The sequence below is a fragment of the Paroedura picta genome, chromosome 5 (assembly GCF_049243985.1).
Source record: "Paroedura picta isolate Pp20150507F chromosome 5, Ppicta_v3.0, whole genome shotgun sequence".
Classification (NCBI taxonomy): domain Eukaryota; kingdom Metazoa; phylum Chordata; class Lepidosauria; order Squamata; family Gekkonidae; genus Paroedura; species Paroedura picta.
Window position 1 is genome coordinate 111,494,395 of NC_135373.1, and position 15,410 is coordinate 111,509,804.

The 15,410-nt window shown below is 42.1% G+C and overlaps 1 protein-coding gene across 2 annotated transcripts in view; it reads right to left on the minus strand.

Annotated features, from left to right (window-relative positions):
• Positions 1–15,410, minus strand: part of FGD4 (FYVE, RhoGEF and PH domain containing 4) — a 137,064-nt gene that overhangs the window by 25,608 nt on the left and 96,046 nt on the right. For both annotated transcript variants that reach the window (XM_077339930.1, XM_077339931.1), the window contains exons 5-10: positions 12,670–12,759; positions 10,352–10,497; positions 7,726–7,882; positions 2,484–2,622; positions 1,440–1,498; positions 144–290 (exon numbers count right to left, since the gene is read on the minus strand). In XM_077339930.1, coding sequence (XP_077196045.1) covers positions 144–290; positions 1,440–1,498; positions 2,484–2,622; positions 7,726–7,882; positions 10,352–10,497; positions 12,670–12,759 — 738 coding nt within the window. The remainder of the gene's footprint in view (positions 1–143; positions 291–1,439; positions 1,499–2,483; positions 2,623–7,725; positions 7,883–10,351; positions 10,498–12,669; positions 12,760–15,410) is intronic.

Here is a 15,410-nt window from a genome sequence, read left to right on the forward strand (position 1 = left end):
TGCTGTCAGAGCTCACAAGGTGTCTGTGGTGGGGAGAGGGAAGGCGATTGTAAATTGCTCAGGAGCACCTTCGGGCAGTGAAAAGCAGGGTATAAAAATCAACTCTTCTTCTTTTTCTAAGGGATGCCAGAGATAATACTTACTAAGAAGAGGTATCTTTCTTGAGCAGATGTATTACGAGCAGCAAGTTTAAGGATCTGTCCTTCTTTTATGAGTTCGTTTGAAGGATTGACAATATCTTCGACTTCCCCTAACATTTCGTAAACTTCCAACATCTTCTTTAAATTTTCCTGGTTGAGCAAAACAAAACAAAAAATATTAATGAGGCTGCTTATGATCTTTTTTACAAAGTGGCTAAGCCACGAATAAAACAGTAGCTTTAAAAAAAATTATAATCAGATAACTGTGAAAACCACTGAAAGCGTGTCATAAACCAATTGGTTCAGCCAAAGCAAGGTGATTTTGCTAATAATGATGCATGTGTGCATTTATGTGTGTGTATGTTGGGGGGGGGGGAGAGCTGAATAAATATTTCCAAAGCATCAGTTGTACTGAGATACTGAGGTATTTTATTTTCCCAGTGACAACAAACCTTCTTTAGCTAAACATTTTGGTGTAGTGGTTAGGAGTGTGGACTTCTAATCTGGTGAGCCGGGTTCGATTCTGCACTCCCCCACATGCAGCCAGCTGGGTGACCTTGGGCTTGCCACAGCACTGATAAAACTGTTCTGACCGAGCAGTAATATCAGGGCTCTCTCAGCCTGCAACTGGATTAGACTGGTTATATACCTTTGGATCAACAAAGCAGGGCCCCCAATGGTAAAGAAGCTGCATCTCGAGAGATGAGGGATGAGAAGTAGAACAGCTTGGGGACACTATCTTAAAAATCAGAGCTCCAGTAGAAGGCTGCTCTCTCAGTCAGGAGAGGAAACAAAGTGTGAGGATCCCTCCCCTGGGGGAAGACAGGTAGTTAGAAGAGTCCAGCCTTCAGATGAGAGGAATCAAACCACCCTATACTTCCAAGAAATAATGTATTTTCAGAGATGCTTACTACGCCTTTGGGGAAGGGCGGCATACAAATCTGAAAATAAATACACATCAGTTCATCATTTTATGAACAAAGTAGCTTGCCTTCTACAAAGCTACACTGTTCTATCCACATGCAAATGAATGCGTGGACATTCATTTAAGTGCATGATCAATCAGATGTTTTTCAATGGGTCACACTTCTCCTCGATACCTGTAAGGGCGTGACCATTTAGAAACCCTAATTCTTTCAAGACAGTTCAGAGACCGCAAATAGCACAGTTAACAAATGTAAATCTCTCCTATTGGGGATCATATATGCAGCTGGTTTTGCAGGAATTCCAATTAAAATATGAACAATGCTTTGGCGAGAAGATTACACAAAGGAGAAAATCCCTACTGAAGCCACTCACCATTTTCCGGATCGCGCTGTTGGAGTGACTTGCCGCGGTGGATATTATTTCCAAGGATTCTGCAGGATGACAATATCCCAACAAAGATAAATTGCCAGCTCTACTATAAGGTAATTTCGAATTCAAATGGCAATATGTAAATATGTAAAATATGGGCTGTAAAAAGGATTACATGTAAGGAAGACCACAGGACTGAACCAAGGAGTTCCTTTGAATTCATCTGACAGAGAAAATCAAAGCAAGATGGGGGTCTCTGCCTCGTGGGTTAGCTCCTCAGTACAAAGCAGATGGGGGTCAGGTAGCCAAGCACTGCCAGCTTCACACTGGGAAATATCTGGAGATTTCAGGCTGGACTAGATGCATATTTGGTCTGCACTTAAGTGTTTAAAAGACCAAAACAAATTCCTAAAATATGCCCAAGAACCTTTCTTAGGCCATTTATGTACTGGAGGTTTCATGCCGGGCTGCAGGCTGGAGTTTTAGTCGTGCCAGGTTGCCCCACCTCTTCCTGCACCCACATGGGGGAGCATTTGGCCTGGTGCACCTCATCCGCCCCCAATTTGTGCTCCTGCATGGGAGCTGGGGCAGTGAAGTTCCCAGTGCATAAATGTTTAAAATTGCATTATTAATAGGTACATTAAAAATTGCATAATAAAATGGTACGCCGTGACTTCTTAGAGAACGTTGTTTCCAAAGAGATCTCAAGTGAAGATCCCCCCTTCACGCACCTCTCCCAATTCCAAACAGGGAAAGAGACAAAGAGGATAAAATATATTTCTAATCATGTGATCTGTGTTCAGAATCTGCAACCCTCTGCAGAAAAACAAGCCTGAAAATACCATTTATTTTTGCTTGCCCAGACAACTCTCAACAAAAGGAAAAAATTCCAGAGACATTTAACTACTACACCGAATAGAACAGTAAAAAGGTAACTGCTGAGAAACAGTGTTCTGCCCGCCCCTCCCTACCCACTGATCTAAAATATTAATGACTCCTTTGTTACAATGCTGTACATGTAACCCACGCAAACAAACAAGTATTTACTTTCAGCATCCTTCCAATCTGGGGAGTCTGGAGGCAATTTTCTTAGGTAGTCCTTCAAGAGCATCTCATAGCGAGGAATACGTTGTACGGGTTCTAGCATGTGATGCTGCAAGGTCAGGTTTCCGCAGGCTTTCTGTTTCTAAAGGGGGTCAAAGAAAAGCTTAATGATACTAGAAATATTTTATGCTCGCTCTCTCGCTCTCTGCTAAGTAAGAAAGTTTAAAAAATGTACTTAAGCTTAAAGTCTGTAGTAATGCTAACAGATGAAACTTTTTAATTAAATAAAATCCCCAGCTGAAATGTCTTGTTTTATTAAATCATTATAAAAAAACCCTTTCTGTTAGCAATTCACGTAGATTAATCTGCTGTTTATAGTTCCCATTTGTAAACAATGCTAATACCAGAGGAATACAAAAAAAAGCAACAAAGCAATAATTTAATTAAAACTGAACTTTAATTATTTTGACTACACAACTCCAGATTATGGAAGTGACTCGATTATTTTATTTTCCGATGTAAAAAAAAATATCGCTGTATCTTACTGGCACCAAGGGAGGCACTCGCTGTACAATCTGAGCATTCCCCTCCCTTGCTGACACTCCAGTCTCAAGCCCTTTTCTCTGCTTTGCTACTTCGCTCAGACGTACATGACCAACTGAAAGTCTAGCAGAATTACATGGTGAAGAAGGTAAGGAGATGTGAGAAAGAGATCAACAAATGGCTATTTACACTGCTGGGGGTGGGGCAGTGCCAGAGATTCAGTTGGAGACTGTGGGGTGGCACAATGCTTTTTAAAAAACTTCTGAAACACAGTTTTCCTTAGTGCAAACGGCCCTCTTCTCTCCACCCCCCCCCCCTCCACAAGGTAGTATATGCTCCACAGGGGAAAGGTGCCCATATGATCTGCCTTTGTGTTTCCCCGTAGGATCGTCAACAGCTCAGATGATCCTAGTGAAGCTGCATTAGCAAAATGGAAGGAGGGGAGTAAGAACAACCCCTTCCCCACTGCCCAAACAAAACTAGGTTTCCCTTGAAAGTTTTTAAATAAGATATTCCCTTCATAGCCATCATGGACCAAATCCAATGGGATGAAATTAATTCAAAAGAAATTCCGTCTAGACATCAGGGAGAAGTTCCTGACAGTTAGAGTGGTTTCTCAGTGGAACAGGCTTCCTCGGGAGGTGGTTGGTTATCATAGAATCATAGAGTTGGAAGGGGCCACACAGGCCATCTAGTTCAACCCCCTGCTCAATGCAGGATCAGCCCAAAGCATCCTAAAGCATCCAAGAAAAGTGTGTATCCAACCTTTGCTTGAAGACTGCCAGTGAGGGGGAGCTCACCACCTCCTTAGGCAGCCTATTCCACTGCTGAACTACTCTGACTGTGAAAAATGTTTTCCTGATATCTAGCCTATATCGTTGTACTTGTAGTTTAAAGCCATTACTGCGTGTCCTCTCCTCTGCAGCCAACAGATTTCTCCATCTTTGGAAATTTTTAAACAGAGGCTGGATATCCATCTGATGGAGAGGCTGATTCTGTGAAGGCTCAAGGCGATCCCGGCAGGTTACAGTGGATGAGCGAGAGGGGTGTGAGTGTCCTGCATAGTGCAGGGGGTTGAACTAGATGACCCTGGAGGTTCCTTCCAATATTATGCTATGATTTCTATGATTTCTGTGTCTAATCCTGCCCTCAACAAATTATGAACCTTACATTATTTTATTTGTTTATTATTGGATTTCTATGGCCAGCCCCCTAGGCACAGCCATCTCGGGGCAGTTTACAACAAATATAGTATACAATCATAATAAAACCACTCAACATTAAAACCATTAAAATATATCAAGTCACTGTAGCGGCGAGGTTTGGTTAAACAGCTCCCTTAAACTCTAGGATGGGAGAGAATTATGGTAGTTATCGATGAAACGTGAACCTTAAATTATCCGGTTAGTAATGCAGGAACAATATGATCATGGGAATCCATCCTTAAGAAGGCAATTCCAATGGCAGGATAGCTGGGAAAGGGTGTTATAGAATTGATTTTGATCAAATTTGTTGAAAATTGCAGCTTGGTCTTGAGATGCAAGAGTTAATGCCAACTGTGAGTGTTGTGTAGCATATTTGGGATATTTTACCAACCTCTAACTATAAATATTTTTCTTTACTGGTCGAAAAAGAGAAATTAAAATAAAATGCTGTCATTAGTCAAATGCACCTGGTTGTCTTTGTAAGTCACCGCTCAATGGCACGGGTTTCTGACATTTTCCTTAAGAATATTTCTTAAGGTTTTGTTGTTGTTATGTGCGAAGTCGTGTCCGACCCATCGCGACCCCATGGACAATGATCCTCCAGGCCTTCCTGTCCTCTACCATTCCCCGGAGTCCATTTAAGTTTGCACCTACTGCTTCAGTGACTCCATCCATCCACCTCATTCTCTGTCGTCCCCTTCTTCTTTTGCCCTCGATCGCTCCCAGCATTAGGCTCTTCTCCAGGGAGTCCTTCCTTCTCATGAGGTGGCCAAAGTATTTGAGTTTCATCTTCAGGATCTGGCCTTCTAAAGAGCAGTCAGGGTTGATCTCCTCTAGGACTGACCGGTTCTTAAGGTTTTAAGCATTACTAATAACAGTTACTGAGGTGGGCATTTTGTCATTAGAGCCCCACTAGCACAAAACAAATAGATCCAAGCTGCCTTCTTTCCCACCTCATACCCACAAATAATATCCCAGGTACGGAGGTGGCAGGTTGCAGTGGATGAGTGATAGGGTTGTGAGTGTCCTGCATAGTATGGGGGGTTGGACTAGATGACCCAGGAGATCCCTTGCAACTCTATTTTTCTATGATTCTATGATTCTAAATATTAGTTTCCTTTTTGCAGCAAGACAAAACAAATCCCTTAAGGACCTTAACAGCCAGCTTACATTACAATACGCAATTAGAATTTCTGATCCAACTCAGACAGCTTCAAACCACAAGGAACTCTTTTTAAAGTCGATACATGGATGAACTCCACATTCTTTCTAGCAGAGTCCACTCAGAGTCAATATACACGTAATGTTGAAGCGCTCTCAATATGCTCCTGTCCCATTTTCCCAATAGAAATAATCTCTTTGCACTCCACCACTAGTCTTCTGTGCAGGGGGGAGGGTTAAATTACATGTGCCCATCCTTCCCTCCCCCCTGCTTTTATGCAGACTAGCAGAGACTAGGATGAACAGCAGCTTGTAGCAAGAAAACTTTATTTTTATTTTATTTTACTTAGTTCACAAGCCATCTTTCTCACCAAGACTCAAGATGGCTTAGAAGAACAGAGAAGACATTTCATTTGGACAGCATAAGACACCCAATAAATAAGGCAATGGTACAAGGATTATAATGCAAGCAAAAAGCTGTCTAAGGCATGGCACACTGTAAAGCAGAAAGTGAATTGCCTGGATTAAAGCAGTAAAAGCAAGGTGAGATGGACAATAAATCGGGCAATAGACTACAATCCCATTCCCTTTGGAAAGCGTCCTCCTGAGCTGTTCTAATCCCTCTATAAAACCAGTTCTAATTACGGCTGCCAACCTCCAGGTGGGGCCTGGAAATCTTCTGAAATTACAACTGTTCTCCAGATTGCAGAGAAAATGTCTGGTGTGTGTGGGGGGGGGGTAGACTCTATGGCAAGCTTTCTCAACCAGAGTTTCATGTAACCTTGGGGTTTCTTGAGGTCCTGGAAGGGTTTCCTGAATGGGTGGGAGTTAATTAATTTTGACACTTTTAAAACATTTGTTAAACATTTTTTGGCTGATATGACCATATGTGGTCATGTCGACCTGTTCCCCCCTCCCAAAATGGCCAGTGATGGGCCTGAAGGGGGTAGGAAGGTGAAGGGCCTGGGTGGACGTGTCCACAGCTATGCTTCCCGACTATATTCTGCACGATGGTGCCTACTTCTCGGGTTTCTCAAAGCCTGAAGAATGTTTCAGGGGTTTCTCAATGGTAAAAAAGTTGAGGAAAGCTGCTCTATGGTATTACCCCCTCCTTGACATTCCTCCTTAGACTTCCCCCCCCCCCTCAATTTCCAGAAGTTTTCCCAGCCCGGAGTTGGCAACATTACTTCAATCTAATCCCTTTATGGAAATACCCTCTTGAAGATTCGTTTTACACATTCAAGTGTGTGGGGAGGGGCCTACCTGTTCTCCACAGGCAGGTCATTCCACAAGGTGCGTTCCCCCAACAGAGACTGCACATGTACAGTGTGGGGGGAGGGTTAACCTAAGCAACAGCCCCAATCCAAATCTCCCCATGACTTTTACACACCAGGAGATACTTGATATAGCTTGTTAACAGGGCTACCTATTCTGCAAATCATATTCAGGGGCAAATGAAAAGACAATATGCATCGCAGGCACTACCTTTCCTACTTCTTGAATAAAACAGGAGTCTAGTGGTAGCTTACAAACAAGCATAACCATTCATGGCTTCGATCTCGTTTCATCAGATGCATAGGCAAATCTGCATTTTGGTCCTGTATTGTCCATTCCCAGCTTTTCGTTTGTTTGTTTAGGCCATTATGCACCATGCCAAGTCAATTTTGCACATATTTCTATTTATTCTGCCCACCTTCATACCCACTTTGCAACCAACAATTAAAAAAACCTGTTTGCTGATATGATATGGACTGTCTGGAAAATGATACTGAACTTACAAATACCTTGCTTCTTCATGATCTGAATGATTAATCAAATCCCCAATATTTCAAACTGTACTTTACATCTTTTGACATGTTCAACTGAAGTTATAGGATATGACACAGGACGGGAAGGCAGCCATACAGTATGGTCCAGGATTCTGAAGGGGTACAGGTGCAGGCAAGTATTTCTATGATGGTATGTTCCCCACAAGGCACACGGGGTTGGACCCACCATGCCTATTTTGCTGTGACAATTCCCCCATTAAAAGCCTCATGAGTCAGAGGGAATGCTGCTTGTACCACAGGAAAATGCTGCTCTTTATGAAATGGATCTGCACAATCCAGCCCATAATTTCACCATTCCACAAACTGATGACTTTCAGTCTATATAAGGGTAAGAAGGGAGACCCCTCTCCAGCATGGAGGGTTTACATGTACTACCAACACTCAGATTTGATGGATGGAATCATTGTACCAAGACAATGGCATCAAATTTTTAAAAACAAGTATCTAAAATGTGTTAACCTCTTGATAGCTAAAAACCAGTCAGTTGTACACAGACACACAACCCACCTGGATATCTTGAATAATGGATTTGAAAAGAGGTGATCGCTCTGTCCATGTTTTTACCAGTTCCATTGCATTGTCAAAATTCTTCACGTATTCCCCATACATCTTGAGAAAGGGGGCTAATTTCTGCAGGATATCACCAATCCTGGGGCTTGTGTCCCTAAAAAAAGGCAGAAATATGCTATGCCATATAATACGTAGTAGTGATGATGATGATGATAGCCTGCCCTTCCCAGTTGGTTCAGGGCAGGTACCAACAAGCATGTACATGTAATAAAGTTACACGGATAACAAACTTTTCAACTACATTATATTCTAAATTAGAGACATAGTGCTACAAGTGGGGAATCTTTGTGAACTTGTAAGGGGCATCTCATTTCTCCTTCCTCACTATTTCTTCTTTCCTTTCCTTGAAAGCCTTGTATGGTCTTTGAAATTATAACATAATGAGTTAACCAAGAATGTATGCTCTTATCCAGTGGGACGGTTGATACCTGAAGAAAAGTGCATGCACGTGAAAACTTTTGCTCAGAATTAAACTGTATTGGACCTAAAGGTGCCTCTGGACTCAAACTTTGTTCAGTGAACTATTATTAGGTGATGATGGTGAAATCCTAGAAATATTGGGAGCTGAATTAATTGAGAGTTTTCTTCTCAGAGTGGGCTACTTGCCTGTGATCTGCTTATTTTTTGGGGGGGGGCAATCTTGTATGGACTCATGCAACGGCTCTCCTTTAATTCTCCATGTAACAATGATGGGTGGTACAATGTTTGTTGATTTAGCCAATATTAAGAATGCAATCGTTAACACTTTAACTATTAGGAGAAGAGCCTAATGCTGGGAGCGACTGAGGGCCAAATAAGAAGGGGACAACAGAGAATGAGGTGGCTGTATGGAGTCACTGAAGCAGTCGGTGCAAACTTAAATGGACTCCGGGGAATGGTAGAGGACAGGAAGGCCTGGAGGATCATTGTCCATGGGGTCACGATGGGTTAGACACAACTTTGCACCTAACAACAACAAAGTTAACGATTTAATCAAACACTGAAAGGAAGCAGAGATTCTCTAATAGTATTTATTTACTATATATATGCTTAAAGAGCCTAAACATTATTGAAGTGTATCTCTGGCAGGAATTAAATGATCTGACACAGAAAAACTAACTAGTTTCCCAAAAGGGCTCTTCTCATGTTCTTAATGATACAAGAAGCGTCTAGCAGAAAAAGGTCAAATCAAAAGGACCCCAAGGAAATGCTTTAGGTCTAGAAGGCGTACAAAGCAAATAAATGCTTTGGATGAAATTTAAAATGTTTCTAATTCATAGGTCATGATCTAATTCTGACTAAACACTCTACATTTGCTGCTTTGCTTTGGGAAGAAATATTACAATGGAAATGGCCGATGGTTTGTGTTTGTTTTTAGCAGGTTGATCTCCAAAACTGCGTAGACCACTGAAATAATTTTACATTGTGAAAAGGATAAAAATATAATGATGAGCCAAAAGATAACATTGACACTCTTCAAGTAATACTCCCAGGGAACAGATGCTGGCATTCCTCAGCGGTCATGCTAAGTCTACCTACTCCCCAGATTCTCCTTTTCAAAGTGACATTTTTTTCCGCTATGAAATCTTGCCTCTGGATTCTGCTCAGCATTATAACAATTTCAAAGGCAGCTCAACGACTTCAAAGCCATTTGACATGGACTGGTAACAGACGACTGCTTTGAGATAGTGCATTTTAAAAACAGCAGCCTTCCTCCAATTATAAGCCTGTTTTTTTTCCCCTTTCTTTTAACAAATCATTTCATATAGTATGCTTTACAAATGAGCTACGAGCCAGAAAAGTATGAAATGAACATATCATTGAGTTACCATCAACACTATGTTCAGGTCTGTACATCACATCCTGGACTTGTATTCAGATAAAATAGGGGGCTTTTTTTTGGTGAGGGGGGGGAGAATCAATGGGTGAGTTTTTGTCATGCACAGTATCTATTTACTTTGGAAAGAAACCCAAATAGGGAAGATTATTAAGGCAGGCAGTCAACTAACAGATTCATTTTTAATTAATCGCCTGTCTCTTAAACCAGGGGTAAACCTGTGGGCCTCCAGATGTTCATGGACTACAATTCCCATGAGCCCCTGCCAGCATTTTCTGGCAGGGGCTCATGGGAACTGTAGCCCATGAACATCTGGAGGACCACAGGTTGACTACCCCTGTCTTAAACAATTGTAGTAGTCAGACTACACAGCTGAATTTATTTATCCAATTCATCTATTCTACAGTCACTCAGATTATCTGCTACTGTGGCCACTGCTACTATGGCCCCGGCATGCACAACTCCTGGGTGGAAAGGTCACTGCGTGGTTCACTGTGGTGGCAGGGGGGAGGGGCAGGGGGTTACTTCCCAATGGGTAGGATTGCATGCCAATGCCATCATAGAAGGTTAAAAAAAACACCCCTTTCAGTTCCACAGTGCCGCAAAGCCAAACGGGGCATTTTCTGTCCCTGCTGTCTGCACAGGCCTGACCCGACATGGCCACCACTGATGGCCACAGCAAAAAAGGGAGCGCCAAAAAGTCAGCGTACAAAGTAGTACTCTCCAGTAATTGACAACAATACTTACCATTCTTGCATTCTTTTCTCAAGCTCTGGCAACAAAAATTGGTTGTGGAATTGATTTATGGATGAGATGTTGGAAAATATTTTATTAACAACTTCAGCAGGGAATGAACCCCTGTTAGCTTCGTCCATCAGTCGACTATAGAAGACCTGCAGTGGACAAAAAGGAGATTCAGGCTCAAACGCATGCAATCGCGCTGTCCACAAACACACGGGCAGAGAACACATCAGTAAGCACAGCTTTTAAAAAAAAATTCAGGGGTTCCGCAGGCAGGGCTTATAAACAAAGGATGCAGAGCTGGCTGAAGAACAGGGATCCACTGGAAAACTAACCAGAGGAAACAAACTAGAGGTACACAAAAATTAGAACCAGCAGCAAATTAGGGACAGGCGAGGAATGAGAGGGGGCCAGTTTGTGTAGCTCTCATTGCTGTTGTGAATATAAAGGCATCTACAGAGTATCCACATGGCTGTTTCTCCTTTACTGTCCTTCCCACAGTCCCCTGAAACTGACATTTCCTCTCATACCATATCACCAGAGGGCTTTTTTGGGTTTTCACAGAAAATTGAGAATCGATCAATATGGGTGGGACTCGGGGGGGGGGGGAATTCCACACCTTCCCATCAAAAACAGTGCAAAGATGTGTTGGCTACACTCCCAAACCAGAATCAGGAGAGACTGCAGCAAAGGAGGGGGAAGCTGGGTGGTACATGAACGCAAAGCAATATTGTGTGGATGCTGGGGTGGGGAAAGACCACTCATGGGGCAAAGCCAGACATCTGGAAGCAGGCATAAAAGCTTTAAAGAGATCCAGAAAAAATAGAGATGACAGCAGAGCAATACCGTGTCAGGCAGGGCTAGCGTGTTATCTTCAAGGAATAAAAGAGGAAGATGCAAGAGAGGTCAAGAAAATTAAGGGAACAGAAGGGTAAATTATATACTTTGCTTTGAACTTCCCAGTAAAATAGTTGGCTGCCAGCTTCTAGTAAAATACTATTTTAATTACATTAACTGCATATTTACTTCTACATTTTCCATAAGAAAATTAAATCAGCTTTTCACAGAATATAAGGCATTGGTCCAGACAGCAGCTGTAATAAGATGTTACTAGATAAAAGAACCTGTGCAGTAAGCAATTTAAAGGTAATAAGGGATGTCAGGTTTTTGCTCAAGGAAGATGGGCTATGCTGAGAGGCTTATATTCAAAGAGCAAATCCACAACCAAAAGCACACCTTGCATAGCAACGAGCTTGTTCAACCAGAGAGAAATGACTTCTTTTGAAATATGATGAATTTATAACCTAATTACCTAGACAGCAGGCAAATTAACCATGCAGCGAGGGAGTAAAGAGGAGGAACAATCTCAGTGGACAGGAAAATGGGAGAAAGAAAAATGAACAGGCTTTGGGGATAGAGATGCTTTATTAAAAAGAGAGAATTTTTAAAGAAAACCCAGGATACTGAGTCAGGGAGAAAACAGGGTGGCATTTAAATGAACAATTCCTATTCATTTTGCTGAACCCGAAGAGGAAAATGAAAGATTTTTCATCTCTGAGTTGCAAGTTTAAGGCTACCTGAATAAGCATCTTTTATACTTGTATTGGTCAGATTTCAGGGGCTGGAAGTAGGGAAATAGTCCCTTATTTAGGCACGGGAAGCTCTCTTTTTGCAGGACTTAACTGCAACAGAAGCATAGAATCATAGCATCATAGAGTTGCAAGGCACCTCCAGGGTCATCTAGTCCAACCCTCTGCAGAATGCAAGAAATTCACAACTACTTGCCCATGCACAGTGACCCCAATTCTATGACCGTTTGATGCCCCCCGCAAAAAAAAAAAAAAAAAAACAGAGTTCCTGGCCAGTCCGGCCTAGAAGAAATTTGCCTCTCAGCCCCTAAGCGCCAATTGGCATTTTCCTGGGCATGCAAGAAAGGGCAACATCCTTTTTTCTATAAAGAAGAAAGTGGTCAAGGTTTTCTATAAGCATTGGTCCCAAGGCTACTGGGATTGCTGAAAGGGAAGGGTATACATAGGCTCCTGACTGCTATGGCATCTGTTACCTTGAGTTGACACAAGATGGGGGTTTCATAGGAGCTGAAGATATAGGAGGTATGAGGGGGAGTGACCTTCACACAACTGTATTTAATGCAAAGTGGGGGCATGAAAGTATTAAAGACATTAAAGTATTAAAGAACTATGGACAGGCAGCTGTGAATGGGAAAGTGTAGTTCTTTCACAATGTCCCCCCAACGAGTTACCAAATACATCTTACCCCAGTTCTCTCTTAAGAAACCTTGTCATCATTTTAAAGAGAAAATTTACCTGGTCCAACAGTTCTAGTCGGCTGACGTAGGCCTTTTCTGTGTGCAAAAGCTCACTGGCAATTTTGTAGCATTTTTGTTCATCTGTCTCCTAGAAACACATAACATTTTATTTTTCAGAATAATTTATATAAAGCATTTGTGAACAGCTTTTATCTCCCTACCTAGGCACACACAAAGAAAATCACTGGAAGAAGCAAGAATAGTGTACTCTCTTCTCCCCTTTGAGAGGTCATTTCAAAAGGGCAAACTGAAGAGGTTGAACAAATCTTAAGGTATACCTCTGTTAACACAGCGGGCAAACTACAGCCCTCATTCTGGATCAAGCAATATAGAGAGCAGGTGTGGGAAGAAAATGTGCAGGAAAGCTCTTGTTGCCCATGTGACTTAAAAATTCAGGGGAATTTTAAAGAGACTTCTAAAGCCCCCCCCCCCAAAGCAAAAAAGAATGCAAGCTGTATTGCATGACAACATCGTAAAGTACTTTGTCACTATACCCACACTGACAAACTTGGTTGTGTGTGTACTTCCCTCCAAACCAGAATAACAAACCAACCAGTTTCAAACTTCAGTTCATAATTTAACTTTTGGAAAGAAAATTCTCACCTTAATTTGCCAGTTAAGATGTAAACCAGGGTTTCATGAAACCTATTTCTTGATGGCCCTGGAAGAGTTTCCTGAATGGATGTTAATTAATTTTTATATATGGTTTAAAAACTTGTTAAGTATTATGACCACATAAGAGCCTCTTGTAGTGCAGAGTGGTAAGGCAGCAGACATGCAGCCTGAAAGCTCTGCCCATGAGGCTGGGAGTTCAATCCCAGCAGCTGGCTCAAGGTGGACTCAGCCTTCCATCCTTCCAAAGTCGGTAAAATGAGTACCCAGCTTGCTGGGGGGTAAACGGTAATGACTGGGGAAGGGAATGGCAAATCCGTATTGAGTCTGCCATGAAAACGCTAGAGGGCGTCACCCCAAGGATCAGACATGACCCAGTGCTTGCACAGGGGATACCTTTATGACCATATATCGTCATGTTGACCCCTCCCCTTCCAGAATGCCCAGTGACAGGCCTAGAGGGGGTAGGAAGAGGAGGGACCCCGGTTGGGCATGTCCACAGCTATGTTTCCCCATCATATTCTGCACAATCCCACCACTTTTGCAGTTTCTTGAAGCCTGAATAATGTTTTAGGGGATTCTCAACAGTGAATATTTGAGAAATGCTGATGTAAGCAATTTATCATCACTGGAAGTCATTAATTGATTCTAAGTGCACAAGGGGAGAAGCAGATGGGCCTAGGGGTTCATTCACACAATGCCAAACAATAGTTTGGTGCTAGAGATGAATTGACCCACAGCTTTACAAAACTTTGGTGCTGGCACCCACCACACACCTAACAGGATTATGTCATACCTTTCATGGATTTTCCTTCTCTATGGAAGTTATTTTTTAAGGTTTTTTAATGCAAGAGGAAGTGTCAGGAAAATGTTTTTGGTATCACCAGCTTGATCAAAATGAACTACTGCAAAGGAACTGAACAAAGACCTTTGATGTTCAACCCAATGAGGAACAAAGGTTCCAACATTTTAAAACAAACTGTTTCCACCAGGGCAAACACCATTCCAGACTCCATATTTCCGTAGGCACAGAGGAATGAATGAGAGGTGGTTTCTTTTTCTTTCAAAACAGCCCTTTGGAATGAGTCCCATTAAGGAAATTTATGCAGAAAATGCTGCTGTCAGGTGGAAAAGCTATTTGTCCAGGAAGAAATGCAAGGAATTCCTGAATCTTTCTTTAAAAATTCATGAGAATTTTGTGCTGTGGTATAACTACCACAACTATTCCAGAATGATACCAGAGTACCCCACAGGAAAACAAAGACTTTACATTAAAATTGTCTCGAAATACAAGTTCTCTCCCTCTTGATATATCTTTCCCCCAATTTAATTAAGTTCCAGTGCTCTTGCCTACCTCCATCATATGCCTCAGTGACCTAGAATTTCCTTCACAGACAGAGAGACCAGGCATTTCAAAAGGCTAAACACAGAATGGTGAGTTTGGATTATATCACATATATGCTGCCAAGTCACTTTCTTGTTCTTTCCTGGGTATCCACCTCCCTCCATTATAAAACCTGGGAACGATTAGTCTGAAATAACTCAGGATCCCCAGAACACTTGCTAACCCTAGGCAAGAGACCCATTTTGAACACTGCACTCCATGAGACAAACAGCCCTTATTTGCTTTTATTATTTACAACTCTGAAATGACAGTAGAAGAAGAGGAGGGTTTTTATACTGCCCTTGTAAACTGCCCGAAGGAGTCTCAAAGCAGTTTACAATCACCTTCCCTTCCTATCACCCTGTGAAGTAAATGGAGCAGAGAGTCAACTGACAGGACTGCTCTGTGAAAAAAACTGTAACAGAACTGTGACTAGCCCAAGGTCACCCGACTGGCTGCATGTGGAGGAGTGGGGAATCAAACTCAGCTCTCCAGATTAGAAGCCACAGCTCCTAACCATGACACCATGCTGGCTCTCAGTAGGGTTATCACAGTGTCAAAAGACATTAATTCTAGGTCCTGTTAGGTGCCTATTACTAGTTACAGGTCTGCCATACAAGTTAGTTTATCCCTTAATGGGGTATAAAATCCATGTAGGCATGGACAAATAACATAGATCTTTCTTATGAGACCACCATCCATCCTTCCTTTCTAGATTTATATACCACCTCTCTCAGTAAAAT